This window comes from Gobio gobio (genome assembly GCF_949357685.1).
Source record: "Gobio gobio genome assembly, chromosome: 8".
NCBI lineage: Eukaryota > Metazoa > Chordata > Actinopteri > Cypriniformes > Gobionidae > Gobio > Gobio gobio.
In genome coordinates this window covers 43,351,119-43,373,814 of record NC_137114.1, presented here as the reverse complement: position 1 = coordinate 43,373,814, position 22,696 = coordinate 43,351,119, and the positions used below count along the sequence as shown (strand labels likewise).

General features: G+C 38.1%; 1 protein-coding gene across 2 annotated transcripts in view; it reads left to right on the top strand.

Moving 5' to 3' along the window:
* The window catches only part of tpst1 (tyrosylprotein sulfotransferase 1), a 63,482-nt gene extending 41,514 nt beyond the window's left edge, over nt 1-21,968 (top strand). The window contains exons 4-6 of one of the 2 annotated variants that reach the window (XM_079822667.1): nt 16,051-16,101; nt 19,225-19,290; nt 21,195-21,968. In XM_079822667.1, coding sequence (XP_079678793.1) covers nt 16,051-16,101; nt 19,225-19,260 — 87 coding nt within the window. In that variant the 3' untranslated portion in view covers nt 19,261-19,290; nt 21,195-21,968. The remainder of the gene's footprint in view (nt 1-16,050; nt 16,102-19,224; nt 19,291-21,194) is intronic. The other variant, XM_079822668.1, reaches the window with a different exon arrangement.
* Nucleotides 21,969-22,696: the final 728 nt, after the last annotated feature.

Below are 22,696 nucleotides of genomic sequence, written 5' to 3'. Positions count from 1 at the left end.
GAGAAAAATAAACCTTGGGAGAAACCAGGCTCAGTCAGGGTGCCAGTTCTCCTCTGGCCAATTGATTATTATTCTGGCAACTTTACAGGTCAGAAGTCATATTAGATCGAAATATTCGAAAGATCGGCGTCATCATGCCGGAGATGGGTTTATTGAGGATGACGTCATCATATCTAACTCGCACAACATGACAGCCCCCTTAAAATACAATGTATGTGTGTGGTTTGTCCAAAGATTAATTACATAAGGCCTATAGCTTTGATAGTAAGAATCGCGATGCAAAAACCTTTATTTAAAACAAAAAAATACCACTATAACCAGTAGATGGAATCAGAGGAGCACTTATTGGCAAATATATTTTTAGACATCATCAACACTATTATAGGGTTTAAAAAAAAATGGTCACTTTAGTACCTACATACATTTGTAGGAAAAGCCACAAAGTTCTTATTGAGTTAGGAAACTTAGTAACATTTCGCTCAGATTCTCCTTACCGGTAACTTCAACATCTCTGATTGGTCATTATTTTCAACAGAAGTAACTATGATTGGCTACAATACTCACCGTTACAAAATCACGTTGTAGGCACATTTGCAGTGCTGTTGAACTTGCGTCACGATTCCAACTAAATCGCTTTAACTCGCTTGCTTTCTCTTTTATTAAACAATTACAAATTACATGTTATATGTGATAATATAAATATAAAATATAAGAATATAGGCCCTACTACCTGACAGGCAGGCAAGGTATGGCAGCCGCCAAACCCTGCCGTACCCAATTGACAGCATTTTTTTGTAGTTATGCTAAACTTCCGCAATCTACGGGTTCGGCTTCGCTTGCACTTCGACTCGCTATGTCTTCTTCTGTTGGCTTGGATTCAGGAGGGCTTCATTACAGTTTTGTGCTACAGTACCCCACTGGCCAAACCGCATTATTGCAGGCCCTTCAAATAGGTCATATGAGATCAAAAGACAACAAAAATATTTGTATTTTTGTCGATAATGTCAACTAATCATTTCAGCCCTATATTGGACCCCATTGATTTTTTTCATTACATTGGCAAAAAACATCCTTCAAAATGTCGTCTTTTCTGTTCCACAGAAGAAATTAAGTCATCCAGGTTTGGAACAACATGAGGATGAGTTTTCGGGTGAACTGTCCCTTTAATACTCCATCCTCGCGATGACAATCTGAAGCGGTTGTCAACCTTGAACTATTCTGCAGTTGCGCTCTGCTTGCCATGACAGTTGTTCCCTCTTTCCCACACAGAGAAGATTCCTTTTAGTTGAGCAATTGCTGTTTTTTTTGGGCATTCATAGCGATTCAATTGGCGCCAATCTCTGTCAGTTCCATATGTTTCTCTTGTTGAGTAAAACTCATGCTGTTCTTCTCACAGAAACACTGTGATCTTCAAAGCCCTGTTTTCTTTGAAAAGGAGCATTATTCGACTAACAAATTCTGTAACGCTAAAAAAGTTTTCTTCACACACAAAATCTTGAATGTTTAATGTTTCACTCTGAAATGGAGGGTTGGGGGGCTTTTAAAACTGGGCACAGGAGTGTGCTGTTTGTTTGTAATTGTTTTGTATTTCATCTTTTATTTGTTTGTTTGTGTGCTAACGCATAGTTTGGCTGGTTTTGTTCATGCTTGTGCCCCATGAAGCAGTCCAGATTTCATTCAGCATTCTTTTGAAAAGCTATTGTTTAGTCCCTCTCCTTCAACAGCCAGATCCATCGTTCTGACTCGAGGCTGTGTGTGTGTGTGTGTGTGGGTGTGTGAGAGAGAGAGACATAGGGAGAAGCACATCTGCTGTGCATTAATGTGTATTTCCCCTGGATCAAACACAGCTGCATGGATCAGTCGTTAAGCCTCCCCCCTTCCCTCCTTCGACATGAAGTACGACACACACACAACAGCGAAGATCTAAGATCTGCTCACAAGGTGTGCAATGCAGACAGACCGTAACACAGAGTGAGCGCAGTAAAATTTGTGAACTGTGGTGCGACTCTATTTTTGAAGTCTGAGAAGCAAGCTGAGCTTCAGAGGGCAAAGAATATGAGCCGTTTTATTTCGACTCGTTTTAACATCCATTAAACTCAGGGTTTCTCTGTGCTTGAAGTATTGCGGTGCTGTCAGAATAGGCCAATAGGCCTCTAATTTGCTCGTGTTGAATTCTCAGGTGGTGTGCTGAAATCAGTGCAAACTAAGCATGTGGGTCAGTGACCAATAAGAGGGTCCATATGTCCCTTGAAATACTCTGAGGACATACATGTTGGTTTCATACAATTTTGGAAAAACTGTTATATCATTTTGAAGAAACGTTTCAACTTAATAACTAATGTAGTGTAACCATCAGCTAAAAGTAATAAGATATTTGTTATTTGATTACATTTTCATTTTAATCATTATTAATTTTGGGTTCGGTAAGATATTTTAAAGTCTTCATGTATTACAGTAAAAAAAAAGTTAGTCCAATTTAAAGTTACCATTTTCTATTTTAATATACTTTAAAACATAATTTATTTCTGTGATCAAAGCTGAATATTCAGCATCATTACGCCAGTCTTCAGCGTCACATGATCCTTCAGAAATCATTCTAATATGATGATTTGCTACTTAAGAAACATTTCTTATTAATATCAATGTTGAAAGAAGTTGCAAGTTGCAACTTGTCATAATAATTGTGTAAACCATGATTCTAAGATTATTTGATCAATAGTATAGTATTTGGAATAAAAATCTTTTGTAACATTATAAATGTCCTTTTTTATGTCACTTTTGATCAATTTAATGTGTCCTTATGGAATAAAAAAGTTATAACATAAAAAAACTGACCTTACTGACCCCAAACATTTGAACAGTAGTGTATATTAAATGGTAAAATGTTTCACAAATATCATAAAATATTTAGGGCTGTCAAAAGATTAATCGCATCCAAAATAAAAGTTTGTGTTTACATAATATATGTGTGTGTACTGTGTACTGTGTCTGTGTATAATTATTATTTATATATAAATACAAACACATTCATGTATACATTTAAGAAAAAAATATGATATTTATTTATAAAATATGTATATATAATATAAATTATATAAATGTATATACAGTATATGCATGCAAATATTTCTTAAATATATACATGAATGTGTGTGTATTTACATAATAATTATACACAGTACAAACACATATATTGTGTTAACACAAACTTTTATTTTGGATGCGATCGTTTGACAGCCCTAAAAATATTTCATGCATATTAAGATTTTGAGAAGTCGCACAACATGACATTTTACAAGCAAACCTATACCTTGCCTTAAAATAAATGAATAGATCCAGACAAAACATGAGCATCATATCATTGCTACTTACCTCACCACTCGAATTCCTTGCAAATTGATTTCTTTACTGCCGTAGGCCACAATGAAATGTGCTTTCACATTGAATCTCTCACCTAAATCTCATGGGCACAGCAGAATGGAGCAGGTGCCATTGTGGATACAGTATTGAAGTGACGAGTGGTGATGGTTTGTACCCACAGGAGCATCCAAGTGTGGCATTATTGTGATTCGTATTGGTATATTTAGTTCTCGTTAGAGTCATGCATCCCACCGGATGAGGATCTGCTTATATTGTGAAAAGAAAGTGAGAAGTGCACAAGAAACTGTCACTTGCCAGATCGGTATAAGCAAACATATGCAAAAAGGCTCTGACTTTCACCATGTATCAACTCATTTTTTCTGAATAAGCATGTGAAATGCAATTTTTTTTTAAATATCTTTAAACATAAAAGAAATTAGAAAGTTTTAATTTCCAATAAATCAATTGCTGGTTCTAAGTGTCAGAGCACTCGACTACAAAATCACAAAATGCGCATCCTATTGCAAACATTTGCATGTAAAACAACTGCCTGCATTGCTTCAAAATGAGAAACGCTTCAGTGTAAGAGGAGCATTTGGGCTTGTGGATTACACGAAAACATTTTCTCACAGCGACCGTCTGTGTTTTTGATGAATTCTTCACATGGTGTCCTTGCTGTAAGCTCTGCATGCAAGTCGTCCTGCCATTTCTGTACAGTATCTGGGTAGCTGTAGAAATGGCTTTGAAGTCGCAAGCCTCTCAATAAGGAGGTTTCCTTGGTAACAGAGGCGAACTGCAAGACTCCAGCTCATCAGAGAAAAAGCTGCAGTGTTGCACAGTCACGGTGCTGGTCTGTAGAAGAGACCTCAACTCCAGCACATGGCGGTCTGCTGAGCTCTGATGGCTTTTGCAGCTGCTCTGCCTTAACATGTCATGAATTTGTCTTGCTTGTTTTGAGGCGGATTCGAGGCAAACCAGCTATTTGTGTTGGTTACAGTATTAAATTGCTTTCTTTGCATTTTACCACCACTGTATTGTTTTCATAAAGTCCCTGATGAAATCAAATTAAGAATAGTCTTCGATTTGAAGGCATCTAAATGCTAGTGTACTCACAAAGTACTTATGTAAATGTATTATGTAATATTTTTAAAAAGCGAAGAGCTCCAAAATTCCTGTTTGTTAAGAGATAGTCTTTAAAGAGATAGTTCATTTACATTACATTTACATTTATTAATCTCCAAAATATACCAATAGTTCATAATGTCATTCCAAACCTGTACACTCTTAGGGTTACACAACAACAAATGTACTAAAAACTTAAAAGTAATAATTAAGGAACGTTGCTGCCGTACCATTTCAGGCGCTGTGTAATATCATTGCACCGCTGCACTCATGGTAGGACAGCAAAGTTCCTTGATTATTGCGCAGGAATACTCTTACGTTTTTAGTACATTGTTATTGTGTAACCCTAAGAGTGTACAGGTTTGGAATGACATGATGAACTATTGGTATATTTTGGAGATTAATACATATAAATTTAAACTCTTCTGTCATTTTTGAGCGAGATGCTAATGGTCTAATCGGATTCAATTATCTATGCTAAGCTATGCTAAAAGTGCTACCACCAGATCTGGAGATCGGCTGAATGGATTCGGAAACGGTAAAACTCAACTGTTTAACTCTAGTTATTTTAGTAATATCTAATATTTTTTAATATCTAGTTTTATTTTAACTCTAGTTTATTTTATAACACTATTATTTTCAAAAATAGTGCCGTGTTCCTTTAAATAGAAAGTTTTTGGCATACAGGGTTCTTTATCAAACTGAACCCTACAGTTCTGTATTGATCCCCATTGAACCTGAGTGTATGACTTTGTCTTCTGTGGAATATAACAAGATATTTTGAATAATGTTTCTGTTTCTGTTTCTGTCTATAGATTGCAAGTCAGTTGGGTTTAAAACAACACCGCACCCTATTGATTTCCATTTCTATAGACAAAAAAAAGCATCATTACACAATGACAATTTTCATTTTGGATGAACCATCCCTTTAAGAACCCATTTTCTGCTATAAAACATCAGTAACAGGTTGTTAAAACTACAGCATTTTTACAACCCAAAAGCTATGACATCCATTCTGAACATCATTGCTCTTTTTCAATGCCTGTGTCCTGTGGTAATTAAACTCGGACCTAATTTCTTGTGGCAGGAATGCACTATTTCTGCAATTAAGTATTGTTGCTTTAGATGGTAATATTGATCTGCACTCCAGAATAATTTGGCATAATGAAGGTAGCACTATCACATGTCCAGTTGCTTACCATTTGGTGAAAAATAAACAGATTAGTGTAATTCAATGCTTGCAAGGTAGAACGAGCACTTTTGAGTGTTCAAATGGTCATACTGTGTCTACTGTAGCCATGAATTTTGGTCCTGTTGACATTTTTACCAGGTCATGGCATTCTTGACCTGTGCCCTCATGTCATGAGTAAACAAGAAATTATACAGCTGTTGAAGAAATAGACATGCACTAAATGCAATAAAACATTATTGTCATGGAATCCCTGTATAGCTATCTCATGCATCATCTTCGCTGTAAAGGTGGTGGTGTATTTTGCTAATCTTACCTTCATCTGGTTTGTTTATGCAGATTCAACATGATCCACCTAAACTAAGTAGGACACCGGTAACATGAGGACGGATGTGTATATAGTTGCCCGAGTTTCAGTGATATTATCTTATCAACACATCTGTTAGTTTCAGTGTTTTTTAAACAACAGATTGACTCTTCCTGGCCCATATTGTTGCACTTCACAAAAGCTTCTATACATTGCAGAATGGAGAGAGTAAGTGACAGTCTTTTGCTTTTCCACCCTTTAATTGTCTGTCATCGGTCTCCTGTGAATTAGTACATTTTGAATCCTGTCCAAAGCCACAATCGATACCTATTAAGTGACTTTGCAGCTTTGTCATGATTCATGTTGGGAAATTGATATTAAGATCAATAAGTCGGTCTCAACTGCGCTGCTAGTGGCGTCATGTGGAAGTGCTTGTGTTTAGTTGTACTGGAGGCTTGGCAGCAACATACCAAACATGGGAGTTTGTTGACCAGAAAAGGAGATCATGTGGTTTGATTCGGTTTTGTGTGACACTTTATATAACTTGTATAGCAAGAACTAGATTGTCTGGTTATCATGTTCGTTGCACAAATGGTGTGGATTATGGTTGGTGAGTTAGGGTTAGTTAGTGAGTTGGCTTAATACTTCGAGTGATAGTTCACCCAAAAATGAACTATCCCATGATTTACTCACCCTCAAGTCATCCAAGGTGTATATGACATTCTTCTTTCAGACTAATAAAATCGGAGTTATATTAAAAATGTCCTGGCTAATCCCAGCTTTATAATGGCAGGGATTGTTGAGTCATTTTTGAAGTCCATAAAAGTGCATCTATTCATCATGTAACTGCTCCACACGGCTCCAGGAGGTTAATAAAGGCCTTCTGAAGCAAAGTGGTGCATTTGTGTAAGAAAAATATCCATATTTAAAAATTTATAGATTAAAATAACTAACTTCCGGTGGTCAGCGGTACACAAGTCGACTTGCGCTAAAAGAATAACCCCCTGATGTGATGTACTGGAGCATTGCAAGTTTGAAGCCTCTCGCGGATAGTGCTGGGCAACAAACTCAAGCTCCTCTTCTCTTATATCGAAATCCTCTGCCATTTCTCTTAAAAAATTCTCGAGCAGTGTTTTGTTTTGCTCTATCCTCTGCGCTTCTGCGTTCGTCAATACGCATACGTCAAGGGTCAAGGGGTTACTCTTTCGCCGTAAATCGACTCATATACCACTGACCGCCGGAAGCTAGCTATTTTAGCCTATAAAGTTTTAAATATGGACATTTTTCTTACACAAATGCGCCACTTCGCTTCAGAAAGCTTGTGAGCTGTTGGTGTATGACTGTCCTTCCACAGTTTATTAACCCCCTTGAGCCGTGTGGAGCAGTTATATGATGAATAGATGCACTTTTATGGACTTCACAAATGACACAACAATTCACTGCCATTATAAAGCTTGGAAGAGCCAGGACTTTTTTAATATAACTCGTCTGAAAGAAGAAAGTCATATACACCTAGGATGACTTGAGGATGAGTAAATCATGTGCTAATTTTCATTTTTGGGTGAACTTACCCTTCAAGCTATTATAATGTTTTACCCGGAGTTGATACGGTGTGCAATAGTGTTAAATGTCCATATAGGTGTGAAAGAGTCATGAGTCATGGTATTGGGGTAAAACACTCTGCGTCTGATGTGTGTGTTAACACATTGAGTCAACAGTGTCGTCTTGCATTAGAAGAGCTGTTGGTGTATGACTGTCCTTCCACAGTTTATTTCATCTTTGATGAATCGCTTTTGCTATTTCTGTAATGTGGAACACTGTGCACCAGCTCTTTGGAGCTTTCTGCCACGCTCCAGTGCGCCTGTCGTCAGAGGCTACAGCAGGTGATTCTGGATGTGCTGGTTCTGGGAGATCAGTAAATCCGGTCAGGATTTTTGGAGCCAATCACTGATCATTAATCACAGGAAGTAGTATCTTCCGATATCGATCTATTTGTATAATTATTTATAGGGATGCTCCAATCAGGATTTTTACAGACCTTCATTTAGGGCCTAAATGTCGTTTTTAAAAATGGGGGGAATTTTCACTTTAACTTTCTCTACTTTTTACGTTCACATAAGACACAACCGACTGATTACACGCATACTCGTCAAGACGGTCATTTCGAACATACATTTGTGTATTTGACCATTTAAGAGCAATTTGTTGTTTGTGTGGCGGCCTTATGTGTGTGCGTTCCGAGTGTGCACAGCGCTGAGTGTTTTAAACACTGGCAAGACTTGGAAATGATAAAGTTTAGTTGCGATTTAGTGACGATTGTGCAAGTGACAAATCCTGTGTCAACTGTGTAGTGTGCAGCTCTTATAGTGCGTGTGGTGATTCACTCACGCTGTTTGTGAAATGACGTCTCACAGAAAGTCTTCAAATTACGTTATTTAATTTAAAATTAAGTTATTTCATAAAGAAATATGAATTGTACCTCACCTTCAGCATTATAATTATTTTACATGCACCAAACAGAGATTGAGACGTCGCCGCTGTATGTCATGCCATGTCTCTCACGGCAGCCACGTCTTTATGCGTCCTCAGCATGAGATCTGCCTTTATAGAGACCGCCGATCAAACTTCCCAAAACGATTATCGGCCCAAAGGCGAACGGTAGCTGATCAATCGGAGCACCCCTAGAGATCTACCCGAGGCTGAGACACAGTGAGCTGCACATATCTGTCAACATCCCTTGCTCGCCACCTCTCATTTGAAGCACATTAGGGATTAACCAGACCACCCTACTGTGTCTTAGCTATTACACTATGAGCTCTTTACACATTTCTGTACATAAGGGGAAAGGAAAGACAATTTCCCTTGCGATTACCACCTCTTTTGGTGCAAATCTTCAAATCAAGGTGTAGTTTAAAGTAGGGGTGGGAATCACACTTCACGATACATGGCTCATGATTCCAATAATATCACAATACAGCAATTCTCCGATAATCAATATTGCTAGACGATACATAACGATGTCCGTCTAACTATGAAAACAAAATGCCTGTGAAAAGATTAAAAGACTTTGGATTTAAACATGGCAGGGGCATTGTACTCACACTGCTGTCCGCCATCCTGTTAAAAACCTCTTTTTCTTAGGCTAGTTAACATATGTTCACACTTCCCTCATTCATGTGTTGAGCACCACCTCCAGGAGCCATGGGAGCAGGGAAATTCGCTTAAATCGCGGATTCATTCAGAAATGAAATACTGCTGAGGAACTACTGCTGGAAACTCACAACAGTTCTGCTCTTGCTTTATAGGTAATATTTGTGTTGGCAAAATTGAGACCATAACAAAACCAACAATATTGTGTCTAAAATATAACACAATATTAACTTATTTATTGAACTGTTGTATAAAATCAATATGATGTTTGCATTCGTGCTATCCGGGACAGAAACATCATTCGTGTGATATTGAAATCGTTACTCGTTTGATATTGCTTAACTATATCATACAATATAAATATGAGAAATTATACAGATGTATTTTTACTGTGATATATTGAATTTGAGGAGCATTCTAATTGAGGGGCACTATTACGCATCTTCTGAATGAGTACAGAATCTCCTGAACAAAACACAGGCGAGGAAGATGCGAAAAAAACAAGCGATCGTATATAGCAGCAGATGCATATGTAAAATAACGTGATCATCAACATTAAACATCATATAAATCAAAACTATCTAATGTTACTGAATGAAATGTCGGCCCAGGACGAGCTCTAGGACTGTGCAAGCATTAGAGGTGTTGATGGACTCAATCTACTCCATCTGTGTTTGATCATCATTCTGAATTTGATCTGGATGTAGTCTTTGACAAAAACTTGATTTTTCTCACCTTTTTGTCAAAATGTTGCTTTTTTTTATTAAACTTTAATACATTTATTAACAAAATATTCTATGGGCCATTACATTTTTGTGAAAATGATCAAAAACCCTGGCAGTGGCTGGCAACTTTTTTTTTAAAGCGCTGGCGGGGAAAGAGTTGATGTGTCCTTGCTGAATAAAAGCATAGATTTATTTATTTTTTTTATTTTTTTTAAAGGCATAATGTCCTGTTAGGTGATCTGTTCCTAACATAAAGCTATCAAAAGACTTCAACGGGGTTGTAATATAGTGAAGAAATCATATGGACTACTTTTATGGCTCTTTTTTTAGTTTTACAGCTAGACATATGGGTCTTAAAACAACATAAGGTATTTTTTTTTTATCTTCTGCATAGTATTTTTGTCCCTTTTTTTTGTACTGGCCAATTATTACATAATTCCGATGATTAATTTTCGTGCTCCATGTATTTATAGCAGTTAAACCTACTGTTCAGTAAGCAGTCCGTGCTGATAGCTACAGGAGGGCTGAATGTAAACATTCCAGTAGAGAATTCCCCTGCTGGGCCGCACAGCCAGTTTTTCCACTGCCGCCTCCCGGAGCTCAGGATCTGAAGAATTTGCCCATATGAAGGTCTCAGTCGCACACGCCCTCGGTTTGTCAAATTATTCTCTATGCTAACAGCTTTTGCTTGAAGAAGTGTGTCCTGTTACTTCAGCGATGAAAAATGTACTTAACCGTGGTAGCGGGCCAAACAAATGTCATGCGAGGTCTTAGTTGTCTCATTTTGCGTGTTACTGCTGTTATAGCCAACATTCAGAACCAGATACGTCATTGCAGCCAACATATCCCTGCTTGTCAGACGCTTGTTGTTGTGGAGATATGAAGGAGTGTTAGTGGACGGGGTAAGATAATATTAGAGCACGATTCTGACATTTTTTTTGTGTGTAAAATGGAGATTGCGATTCTCCCACAATTCAGAAGAAAAACCCCCAAAAATAGCTAACATGCAAACTAGAGGTTCTGACAACATGTTCATTTGCTTTAAGCTATTTAAAAAATATATTAATATGAATGAACTAATTAAAAAAATGATTTGAATGGATGCAATGTCTCATTCATAAAGACTTGTTTAGTTTTTGGATGAATCAGCATTTGTGAATACATCTTTAAAAGTAAGGATTCAATGTCGCCACCTCCTGGCGTAACGATGGATACTTTCAAAAGATGATTTGTCCCAGTAGCTACACTTTTATAGCCTGGCTCCGCCCTCCTACGTACTTCTGGTCAATTTTCATTTTCCTTCAGTAGTCCATCTAGGATTGCGGTATATTCTCTGGTTTTCTCCAGTCAAATTTTAACCGGAACAGAGGGAGTGGCTGAGAATGATGACGTTGATGTCGTGCGCTAGTTTGAGATGACATGCGTCACGACCAAACATTAGCGATTGGTTATGGCAGATCCAATAGTTTTAAACTTCAACAGAGTACCCGCCTTAGAGGAAGTTAACGCTTGTCAATGGAGAGTAGGACCAGGCTAACACTTTTATCGCGTTTGAAATGTTTGTAACGCATATATAACAATAATGTGTGTCTCATCCTTCCCTCTGGTCATTTTGACCCGAAATTCATAACAAAAAATTTCGTTTTCATCAGAGTGGTCCAAGACCCTAAGACTTTTGTCACACTTGAACCACGAATACACACAAAAATGACTGGATTTTAGTAGTTTTGTGCTAGAAATTAAAAAAAAGTAACAAATCCTTCCCTCGCGGGTCCCTTTAGGAATTAATGGAATGCGAGTAATGCTTCAGTACACATAGAAAAACCTAAAAATGCTCAAAATTCAAACTAAAAATGCTAAAACTTTACCAGAAAAGGATTGTATAATGTCTACATGTGTATCTGAATGCACACTGAAGACGAGTTGGCTTTAGGACCCAGCGGAACAGCTTGTGTTGTGTGCTCCATATAGAGTTAACTCCAATGGCAAGAGTTATGAAATATCATGTTATATATATTTTTTTTCCCCCATAAGAGGTCAACAAAGACACCTAATTTATATATTTTGAGCTTGATTTAAAGGGTTATACATGAAATTGTGAGATATTTTGAATTTAAGTTGAAAGAATGTGCTTAAATTATTATTTATTGATATAATCTAATAATTTAAAGGTAAATAAAATAAACAAATAACCAGAAATCTCCAAATAAATTGCATTAAAAGGACAAAAAAAAGTATAATTTTAGGGCTTCGGGTCATTTTGACCCGTGAGGGAAGGATTTGTTACAAAGTTCGAGGGAGGGATGAGGGTTCTGTTTGTGAAGCTGCTTCATACTGTACATTTAGTTAACAGGCGCTCTCTCGGGATCAGCGGCAGCTACTGGAAGCTAGTTTTTTTTAGTTAAAAAGTTTTAAATATAGATATTTTTCTTACAAAAACCCATTACTTTGCTTCAGAAGGCCTTTATTAACCCTCTGGAGTGGTGTGGAGCATGGATGGATGCACTTTTTTGAGCTTCAAAATCAACCCCCATTCACTGCCATTATAAAGCTGGGAAGAGCCAGGACATTTTTTTATATAACTCTGATTGTGTTTGTCTCCAGCCATGGTGATTTGACTTATGAATTCCCACCTCTAACGCAAAAGTGACAGGATTTAGTGTGGGTAACAGCCTGGGATGAGTGATAGATCGTTACAAAATGTAACCCAGGGAAATGGAAAAAATGCGCGCCTTTCTCATTGCAATGAATTCCACTCAGGCTCCAAACCGCAAGCTTGGCTAGCCAACATGAATCAAACGAACCCCAACCGAACTCGCTTCCTTCTACACCCACCGGCAGAACCCCCGCCTCTTGACCCACCAGTGATACCAGCTCTCTTTAACCAGCAGCCCGGAGACTCCTCTCTCTAATTGGGTCTGAAGTCTTGCGTAACAGCCTTATCCCACAGTTCAGCTGGCTGTGATGCGGAGAGTGAGCCAAATTCACTCAGTTCTCCTCTACCAGGAACACAAACACTCTCAGAAAAAGGGATGTGCAAAACAACATATTTTCGAAATCGACCAGTTGTTATCATTTGTGTTTGGAAGCCATATATAGGCTGTTTCAGGGTCACCTGACCCCAGATACTTTTGGGGGCATTTACATAAGACGTGTGTTCAAAAAGAGCTAAATGGAGATGAATCAAATGGAACTGAATGGTAAAAAAAAATCTGTCTGTCTGTCTATCTATCTATCATCGTCTGTCTAGCCATCTATCTATCGTCTGTCCGTCTATCCATTGTCTGTCTGTCTATCTATCTATCTATCTATCTATCTATCTATCTATCTATCTATCTATCTATCTATCTATCTATCTATCTATCTATCTATCTATCTATCTATTGTCTGTCTCTCTGTCTATCTATCATCTGTCTATCTGTCTATTGTCTGTCTATCTATTTATCTGTCTATCTTTCTATTGTCTCTGTATGTCTCCTATCTATCTATCTATCTATCTATCTATCTATCTATCTATCTATCTATCTATCTATCTATCTATCTATCTATCTATCTATCTATCTATCTATCTATCTATCTATCTATCTATCTATCTATCTATCTATCTATCTATCTATCTATCTATCTATCTATCTATCTATCTATTGTCTGTCTCTGTCTATCTATCATCTGTCTATCTGTCTATTGTCTGTCTGTCTGTCTATCTATCTTGTCTGTCTGTCTATCTATGTATCTGTCTATCTTTCTATTGTCTCTGTCTGTATCTGTCTATCCATCTATTGTCTGTATCTGTCTATCATCTGTCTGTCTGTCTCTGTCTATCATCTGTCTGTCTGTATCTATCTATCTATCTATCTATCTATCTATCTATCTATCTATCTATCTATCTATCTATCTATCTATCTATCTATCTATCTATCTATCTATCTATCTATCTATCTATCTATCTATCTATCTATCTATCTATCTATCTATCTATCTATCTATCTATCTATCTATCTATCTATCTATCTATTGTCTGTCTCTCTGTCTGTCTGTCTGTCTATCTATCTTGTATGTCTATCAGTGATGCGCGGGTCAATGTATAAACAACCCGCACCCGACCGACGTTTTCAACTAACCCGCCCGCAACTCGGACCGCAAAAAAAAAGAAGAAAATATTGTACCCGACCCGCTTCCTGACCCGCATTTTTTAAAAGTAGTAAATGCTCATCGTAGCTCATTGGGCCATTGAGAAAATGTTTCAGGCCCTGGCGTGGTGCGCTCAGAGGTGCAGCAGCGAGAGCAGGAAGTTCTTGAGGCGGCCCATCCCATTTTAGCTCCAGATGCATATTATTGATGAACGCGATGTTTATGTTTCGACCCGGCTTGAAGAATTCATCAGCCCACATTTGGAAAACATTTGGAAAAGTGTGAAAGCCCTTAGGAGCGCAAACTGTTATTTTTCTGAATGCTGTATGATATAGCCTAGTGTTATGTAATACAGGCTTGATTTATTCATTTATTTCGTTTAATTTTCTTAACAATTAAGATGCTGCATGTGTTTATCCAGTCTAATCGAAGTGTGCGTCTCTCCCCCGACTTTCCCAACAAAAATCCCGCCCCCTCTCAGAAAATACATAAAACTGACTTTAAATGCGTTTAAAAGTAGCCTATTAAAATGGTACAATGGCATTGCTCAGTTCAACGTTTTGGGAAATCGGGCATTTTGTCCCGCGTCAGCATTTATTCAAAAGTTAATAACGCTCAACATTCAAAAGGTAAATAAGGATTTATTGACGATCCGACCGACCGTGACCCGAATATCATTAAAAATATTTTTGGATGACTCGTAACCGCGGGTAACCGCGGGTGGCCGCGGGCACCCGCTCATTTTGGATCAACCCGCGCATCACTGATGTCTATCTATGTATCTATCTCTCTATTGTCTCTGTCTGTCTGTCTATCTATTGTCTGTCTGTCTCTCTATCGTCTGTCTCTATCTATCTATCTATCTATCTATCTATCTATCTATCTATCTATCTATCTATCTATCTATCTATCTATCTATCTATCTATCTATCTATCTATCTATCTATCTATCTATCTATCTATCTATCTATCTATCTATCTATCTATCTATCTGTCTGTCTGTCTGTCTGTCTGTCTGTCTGTCTGTCTGTCTGTCTGTCTGTCTGTCTGTCTGTCTGTCTGTCTGTCTGTCTGTCTGTCTGTCTGTCTGTCTGTCTATCTTTCTTTCAGTCTGTCTATCTATCTTTCTGTCTGTCTATCTATCTTTCTGTCTGTCTGTCTGTATGTATATGTCTGTTCTGTCCTTCTCTGTCATTCTATCTATCTTTCGTTTGGTCCTTCTATCTGTCATTCCATCTTTTTGTTCCACGTATGAGGAAAAGCAAAACAGGACTGATCACTTTGCCTCTCGTGCATATAGTTTTTGCTCCTGCACAAATGAAATGGGTTGTTTCTAAGAAAAGCACCTTCACAGAGCTCCAGCACCTGACAGCCGCAGCAGTGGAGTGAAGAGCGCGAGCTTCAGGTTTCTCACAGTCTAGACCTGCCGCAGCAGAAAGGCTTTTCAAATAGTGGCTCCATCACCAAGTCGTCTAGCTTCCTGTCAGGTCAGCGCTTCTTCCCTGTGGCACACACGTACGCACCCCAAACACTTGCACGATTCTCCGTGCTCCCCGTTCTCAATTTCCCAAGCCTAGAAAGCCAGGAAATGAGATCAGCTGGATGTGTCTTAATTGGAGATTGTCGTCTTCTCTGGAGCAGACACACTGGCTGCTTCTCATTCCAGCATTCAGTCTGGCTCTCTTTCATTCTCTCACAATCTTTCACTCTTTCTTTCATCCCTGGATAGAGCTTGTGAATTTTGTGAAGTTAGACACCCTGGGAATTGACACACAATATCCTCCAAGCAGCACGAGAGAGCGGTTCACATAAGACGACTCTGTTATCCATTCAGCGCCAGACTTTTCATTTGGCCATTACCGCTTTCTGGAGGCATATAAAAAACGTTTTTGTATTGATGCTGTTTAGAAGGATGTTTTTAGAGATGAAAATAACTTCAGGTAGGGAAATAAAAACATTGGAAATTTGAACTGTGTAATGAATGAGCGGTGCCCTTTGTGGAAAGACTGTAGATCCTGTGTTTGCACAGTGTGACAGCCTCTAAAATCAGCTCTCTGTTTTTCCAGGTCTTTAAGGGTGAATTTCAGCTCCCTGATTTTCTTAAAGAACAGACACAGGTATGGTAGATATTCTGCCTGTCCTTAAGCTCTTCATAAATGGCTTTTTTATTATTAATTTTGCTCTTCCTGTTTTGTTTGTTATAGTATGCCCACCAGTAGTAAATAATGAACTGGTGGTCATTAGAGATCTTCACCTCCCATCTGCTTCCACTCACTCTCGATTCTTTGCTCTTCACATAATTTCTGATCATAATGGTGATTAATTACGGTGGCTTGATCTCCTCCAGTCTGCGCTCCTCTGATCTCATGGTTTCATGTTTTTGATCCGATCACATTAGCTCGTAGAAATGTGTGTGGCCTCATTTCTGTGTGTATAGTTCTGCTTTCTAGATAGATGGCTTATACCGTCCCCTCTTGGACAGATGAGGAATTTACTAGCAATATTTTTGAGCTCAAAATACAAGTAAAACTTTTAGTGGAAAACAAACAAATCCTGTTATATCTGCATTGCCATTAAGGTAATACTCAGGGGTTTCCAAGCTAAAAGTGGGTGGAAATTCAAAATATATGTATATGTATTCCAGTTAAAGGCACAATATGTAAGATATTAAAACCACTAAAACGATGTTGTATATTTTGTTGACTTGTGTACATTATTCCAAATGTTTTCAACAATGTTTATTGTGTCGTTGCGTCGCGTGTCATGACGTCATATCCGCCTTAAAAAAACATGGGAACACCAAAAACAAGTGTTGTGTTTTACAAGTGAACAGCTCAACACAGTTAGTCTTATTGTTTGAATCTCGTTTTCTTGATTTACCGCGGTTTGTACCACGCCTCAGAGACAACACTATACCACAACTCTGGCTAACATAGCATAATCCGAGAGAGCTTTATTTGTTGTAACAGTAATACATCATTTTCTCCACCATATTTTAAAATGAATTGCATGCCATTAAGTCATCCAGCTTTTATTAATATGATATTCTAATATCGATCTAGCAATGTGCAACCAGTGCAGCAACCGCACATAGTAATAACAACTTTCACACACTAAAATGTATTTAGTATTAGGGATGTGTTTTTCTCACTGGTTAATACCGGTATTGCCGGCAGGGGCTTTTAAATCTTTAATTCTAAATCGAAAGTAAAATGAGCACCGCCGCTCTGGCATTCATAACGGTGCGTGTTTTCAATGAAAATCTTCCATAGGAATGAACTGAAAACACGGCAATGGACATGCACCATGAATGACAGTGCGGCCGTGAACGAACGACAGTAAACAAACGACAGTAAATGAACGACAGTGCGCCCCTGAATGAACGTCAGTAAACGAACGACAGTGCGCCCGTGAACGAACAACAGTGCGCCCGTGAACGAACGACAGTGCGCCCGTGAACGAACGGCAGTAAACGAACGACAGTGCGCCCGTGACAGTGCGCCCGTGAACGAACGGCAGTGCGCCCGTGAACGAACGGCAGTAAACGAACGACAGTGCGCCCGTGAACGAACGGCAGTAAACGAACGACAGTGCGCCCGTGACAGTGCGCCCGTGAACGAACGGCAGTGCGCCCGTGAACGAACGGCAGTAAACGAACGACAGTGCGCCCGTGAACGAACGGCAGTAAACGAACGACAGTGCGCCCGTGACAGTGCGCCCGTGAACGAACGGCAGTGCGCCCGTGAACGAACGGCAGTGCGCCCGTGAACGAACGGCAGTAAACGAACGACAGTGCGCCCGTGAACGAACGGCAGTAAACGAACGACAGTGTGCCCGTTAACGAATGGCAGTGCGCCCGTGAACGAACGGCAGTAAACGAACGACAGTGCGGCCGTGAACGAACGACAGTGCGCCCGTGAACGAATGGCAGTGCGCCCGTGAACGAACGGCAGTAAACGAACGACAGTGCGGCCGTGAACGAACGACAGTGCGCCCGTGAACGAATGGCAGTGCGCCCGTGAACGAACGGCAGTAAACGAACGACAGTGCGGCCGTGAACGAACGACAGTGCGCCCGTGAACGAATGGCAGTGCGCCCGTGAACGAACGGCAGTAAACGAACGACAGTGCGGCCGTGAACGAACGACAGTGCGCCCGTGAACGAACGACAGTGCGGCCGTGAACGAACGGCAGTAAACGAACGGCAGTAAACGAACGGCAGTACGCCTGTGAACGAACGGCAGTAAACTAAACGACAGTGCGCCCGTGAACGAACGACAGTGCGGCCGTGAACGAACGCCAGTGCGGCCGTGAATTGTGCTTTGGGTTTAGAATTAGCATATTTTTTGGGGGGTTGCTTAAATGGTGGGTTCATTAGACTATTATTCTTAATGAAAAACACAACAACAAAACGGTATAATGAAAATCTTGCTTAAATAGGCGCTTTTACATTTCGCGTTGAAACCAAATCTTCTACCGTCACCTTGTGATAAATGAAATCTGACTCCTGCTGCGTTTGTTCTGTGACTCTCGTTCGGCTCGTGCTGTATTGAGCAGACACGTTCAGTTTTTAATTGTCTCTTCTCTAACTGAACTAAATGATTTTATTACTAATAAAAAAATGACGGTGGGGGCGGTGCCACGTTGGGAAAGTGATGTGGAGTGATGTTTTACTTTACTGTGAAGACGACAACTCCCATGATTCCATGCTCATTCACGGTGTCATCAAGCTACGCCTTTGTTATCGTTTTGAAAAAGTGACCTCTAGTGGTGAAACTTACACACTGTGCCTTTAATATTTTAAATCTTTGTTTTGGATTTAGTATAGTGATAATCTAAAAACCGATTTAATTTCACAAACAAAATGTCTTTATTATAACATGTTTCCTATTTTCCTGACGCAGTATACAAGAAAATATTTAGCTAGTTTGGGGTCCCTTGCAAGAAGTATTTGGGGGTCCTTGGCATCAAAAAAAGAGGGTGTTGAGAAGTTTAAGAGGGATGGAGGTCGCTGTGATTCAAATTCTGTGACTAATGAATCACTAAATATACATGAATATCATATCACATACACTCTTATCAGATCTGCTCCTCTGTAGATAATGATTTAAATGAAAACTGTATTGTGAACTAACATGATTTCTGAGAACAACACAACAACACACTGAAAGCGTTCATTCACACATTATACTGTACAGCATTGTGTCCACACATGTGTAACAGATGTTTTTCTTATAACAGCTTCAGAAGTCTCCAGAAAAGCCAAACCCAAGTTAGGAGGAGAAGACGAGAGCTTTATCAATAGAAGTGAGTTATTATCATCTTTACTGGCAGACTTTGGTTCCTCTTTGGATCCGATAGTGTTTTGTATCATTAACTGTATATGTGCTGTTCCAAAGAAAATCTGCATTTTGTGCTAGAAGAATAAATAATTATTTTGCGTTGTTGTTATATATATATATATATAGATAGATAGATAGATAGATAGATAGATAGATAGATAGATAGATAGATAGATAGATAGATAGATAGATAGATAGATAGATAGATAGATAGATAGATAGATAGATAGATAGATAGATAGATAGATAGATAGATAGATAGTTTATTATTATAAACGTTTGAATAGATAGTTTATTATTATTATTATTATTATTGAAAACAATTAAATATGTAATAAAATGTATTATTATTCAAACAAATAAATGGATAATTTATTACTCCTATTATTATTATTACCCATTTCATTATTGATAAATAATAATTATACAAAATAAAAAAAAATTTGCGTTATGGTTTTTACTATTATTACTATTAATACTGTTGTATTAGTGTGTCTGTCTCTGTCTTATTGTGTTATATATAGTTTTTCTTTTCTTTCTTTTTATGTGTAACATCTACCTGCCAGGGGGTCTGCAGATGGAAATTAGCCTAAGGCTATAATCTGGCATATTTACATTTGTCTTAATGTTCATTAATATGCATTGTTCCCCTTTTCTGCTTAAAAATAAAATAAAATACAAAATATTTTAATATACTTCATACTATTAATTGAGTAGATTGTTTATTATTATTATAAACAACTGAATAGATTTTTTGTTGTTGTTATTGAAAACCATTACATATGTCAAATAAATGGATAACTTATTACTATTAATATTATCCATTAAATTATTTATAAAAAATTAGATACAAACTATTTTTGCATTGTTGTTATTATTACTATAATTATATTAATATATGATATACTATTAAAACTATAATAAATGTATTATTATTAGGATTATAATAAACAATTAAATAGATGGTTATAATAGTAATAATAAACCAATTGAATAGATGGTTTATTATTGTTGTTGTTATTTAAATGTATATGTAAATGTATTATTATTATTATTATTATTCAAATAAATAAACGGATAACTTCTTACTATTATTATTATGATGTATTTAATTTCTTATAAATAATTTGATGCAAACAACAACTTATTTTTGCGTTGTTATAATAATATATTATATACTTTGAATATATAATACAATTTATTATTATTATAAACTATTTAATAGTTCATTATTGTTGTTATCGAAAGCGATTAAATATGTAATATTTATTATTATTATGCATTGTTATTATTATCAATGTAATTATTTATAAGAATAATAATGTTTTATTAATAATAGTTTATTAATAATTATGCATTTAAATGTTTTTGTAAACAATTAAATACAAAACAACAATAATTATTATAGCTGTTATTGCACAACATTACATTATTAACAATCAATATTCTAGTGCTTTGTGCCACTGATCTTTCCCCCGTTTCAGAGTAACCACTACTGTAACCATAATGAAATGCTAAGATGTCCCTCTGTCGCTCCTTTAAATATGATTCCAGAAATATCAAATAATGTCACAGCATAATTATGCTGAACAGAGACAGAAAATCATAGACATTTTATGTTTTAATCAAATTTGTACATGTATTTTGCTTTAAATTTCCTATATTACCTATTAAAATGTAATAGTGATGAATGGAGACATGGAAATGTTGAGATTCACATATTCCGTATTCTGTTAATTTGATGAGTTATGTAGTAAATCATGGCGGCTCTGATGTCAGCAGTGACCGGTGATGACACTGACGTAACACACACACTGTGCTAAACACAGCTGGCCTTTACTCCGCTGACCGCCTCTTGCTGTGTTTCAGGGCTGAGTAGAAGCAGATGCCGTGGGACCATGATGGACTTGCGTCACCCCCGCTATGCTGGGACCTCCATGCATGGACACACACACACACACACACACACACACACACACACACACACACACACACACACACACACACACACACACACACACACACACACACACACACACACACACACACACACACACACACACACACACACACAGGCCTCTGGACTCCGAACACTCTTTGTAGGACAGTTTTGGCCTTTGATGTTGTACTGTAACAATTGTGGCCTAAGAATGTCATTGCTTGTGTTTTTTCCTCTTTTCTGTTTCTCCACACTGTACTCTTTTTAATTTTCATTACATTTCCTGGCTTCATAAACCTGTGATTCTGTTATAAGAAAATACAGTGGATTTAACTAGCAACAAGGAAATATTTATGGAGGAGCGTTGGCTTCAGAAGACGCGATTTTAATGTTGGTTTTTGTTTTCATGCCTTCGTAATGTGCAATTCCTTGGGTACTGATACTGAATGATGTGCAAGATCTTGTGTAGAGATAGACATGCATTTTGTTCTCTGCCTTCGCAATGGAGTGACCTTATGTGCTCTGAGAGGAGCTGTAATAAATGAGCTGCCAGTGTTGAACGGAAGAGGCACATTGACATTTTCTCCACTGGCAGAGAAACGCACATCGGTGATGTTGTTTTTACGATTGTTATTTTTGTACTTGTGTAAATCATAATTATGTACTCTTTTATTTCTTTCAATGAAATAAACCCCTGAGCGCTGTTGGCAGCCAATTTACTGACATTAGTCGGATTCAACAAATCTGTGGAAGTGTAATATGTTATAACCCTCTAGTGGTTACTTTGAGTCACTGCACACATGAGTGGAGCAGGTGTGACGTCACTCTGTAGGCCAATGGTCAGTTTCACCCATTAGACTCTTTTCACAGACTGGGTCATCAATATCGTAAATCCTGCAAAGTTTTTTGTATGTACATTTGTAACACTATTTGTATTTTATTTCTTTCCATGAAACCGCTGATGTGAAGGTGTTTCTAATAGAGTCTGGGAACGTGACGTCAGCAACGCAATACATGTTGGGACCAAGGGGGTAATCCACATAGATAGTAAAAGAAATGGACACAGCGTCCCCATAGACTTCAACGCAGAAAAGTGAAGTCAAATAGAAGCACTCACTGAGCGTCCTGCGCAGCCTCAGACTGAGCTTTACGACGGCTTGGCTCGGTTAGCAATGGCTGCTCCTATGGAAGGTACACTTTCCGGGTGTAGGATTACCCCCTTGGTAATCCAGCACCCGGAAAGCGTACCTTCCATAAGGGCAGCCATTGCTAACCGAGCCATCACCTGCTGTTAGCATCCCATTGACTCCCATTCATTTTGGCGAATAACTTTGCATCTGAGGCGTTTAGAGACTCCATTTGTCCATTGTTTATTTCTAAAGAAACACGCAATGTATAAAAGGCTCCATTACCCTGTATCTTACACTATCGC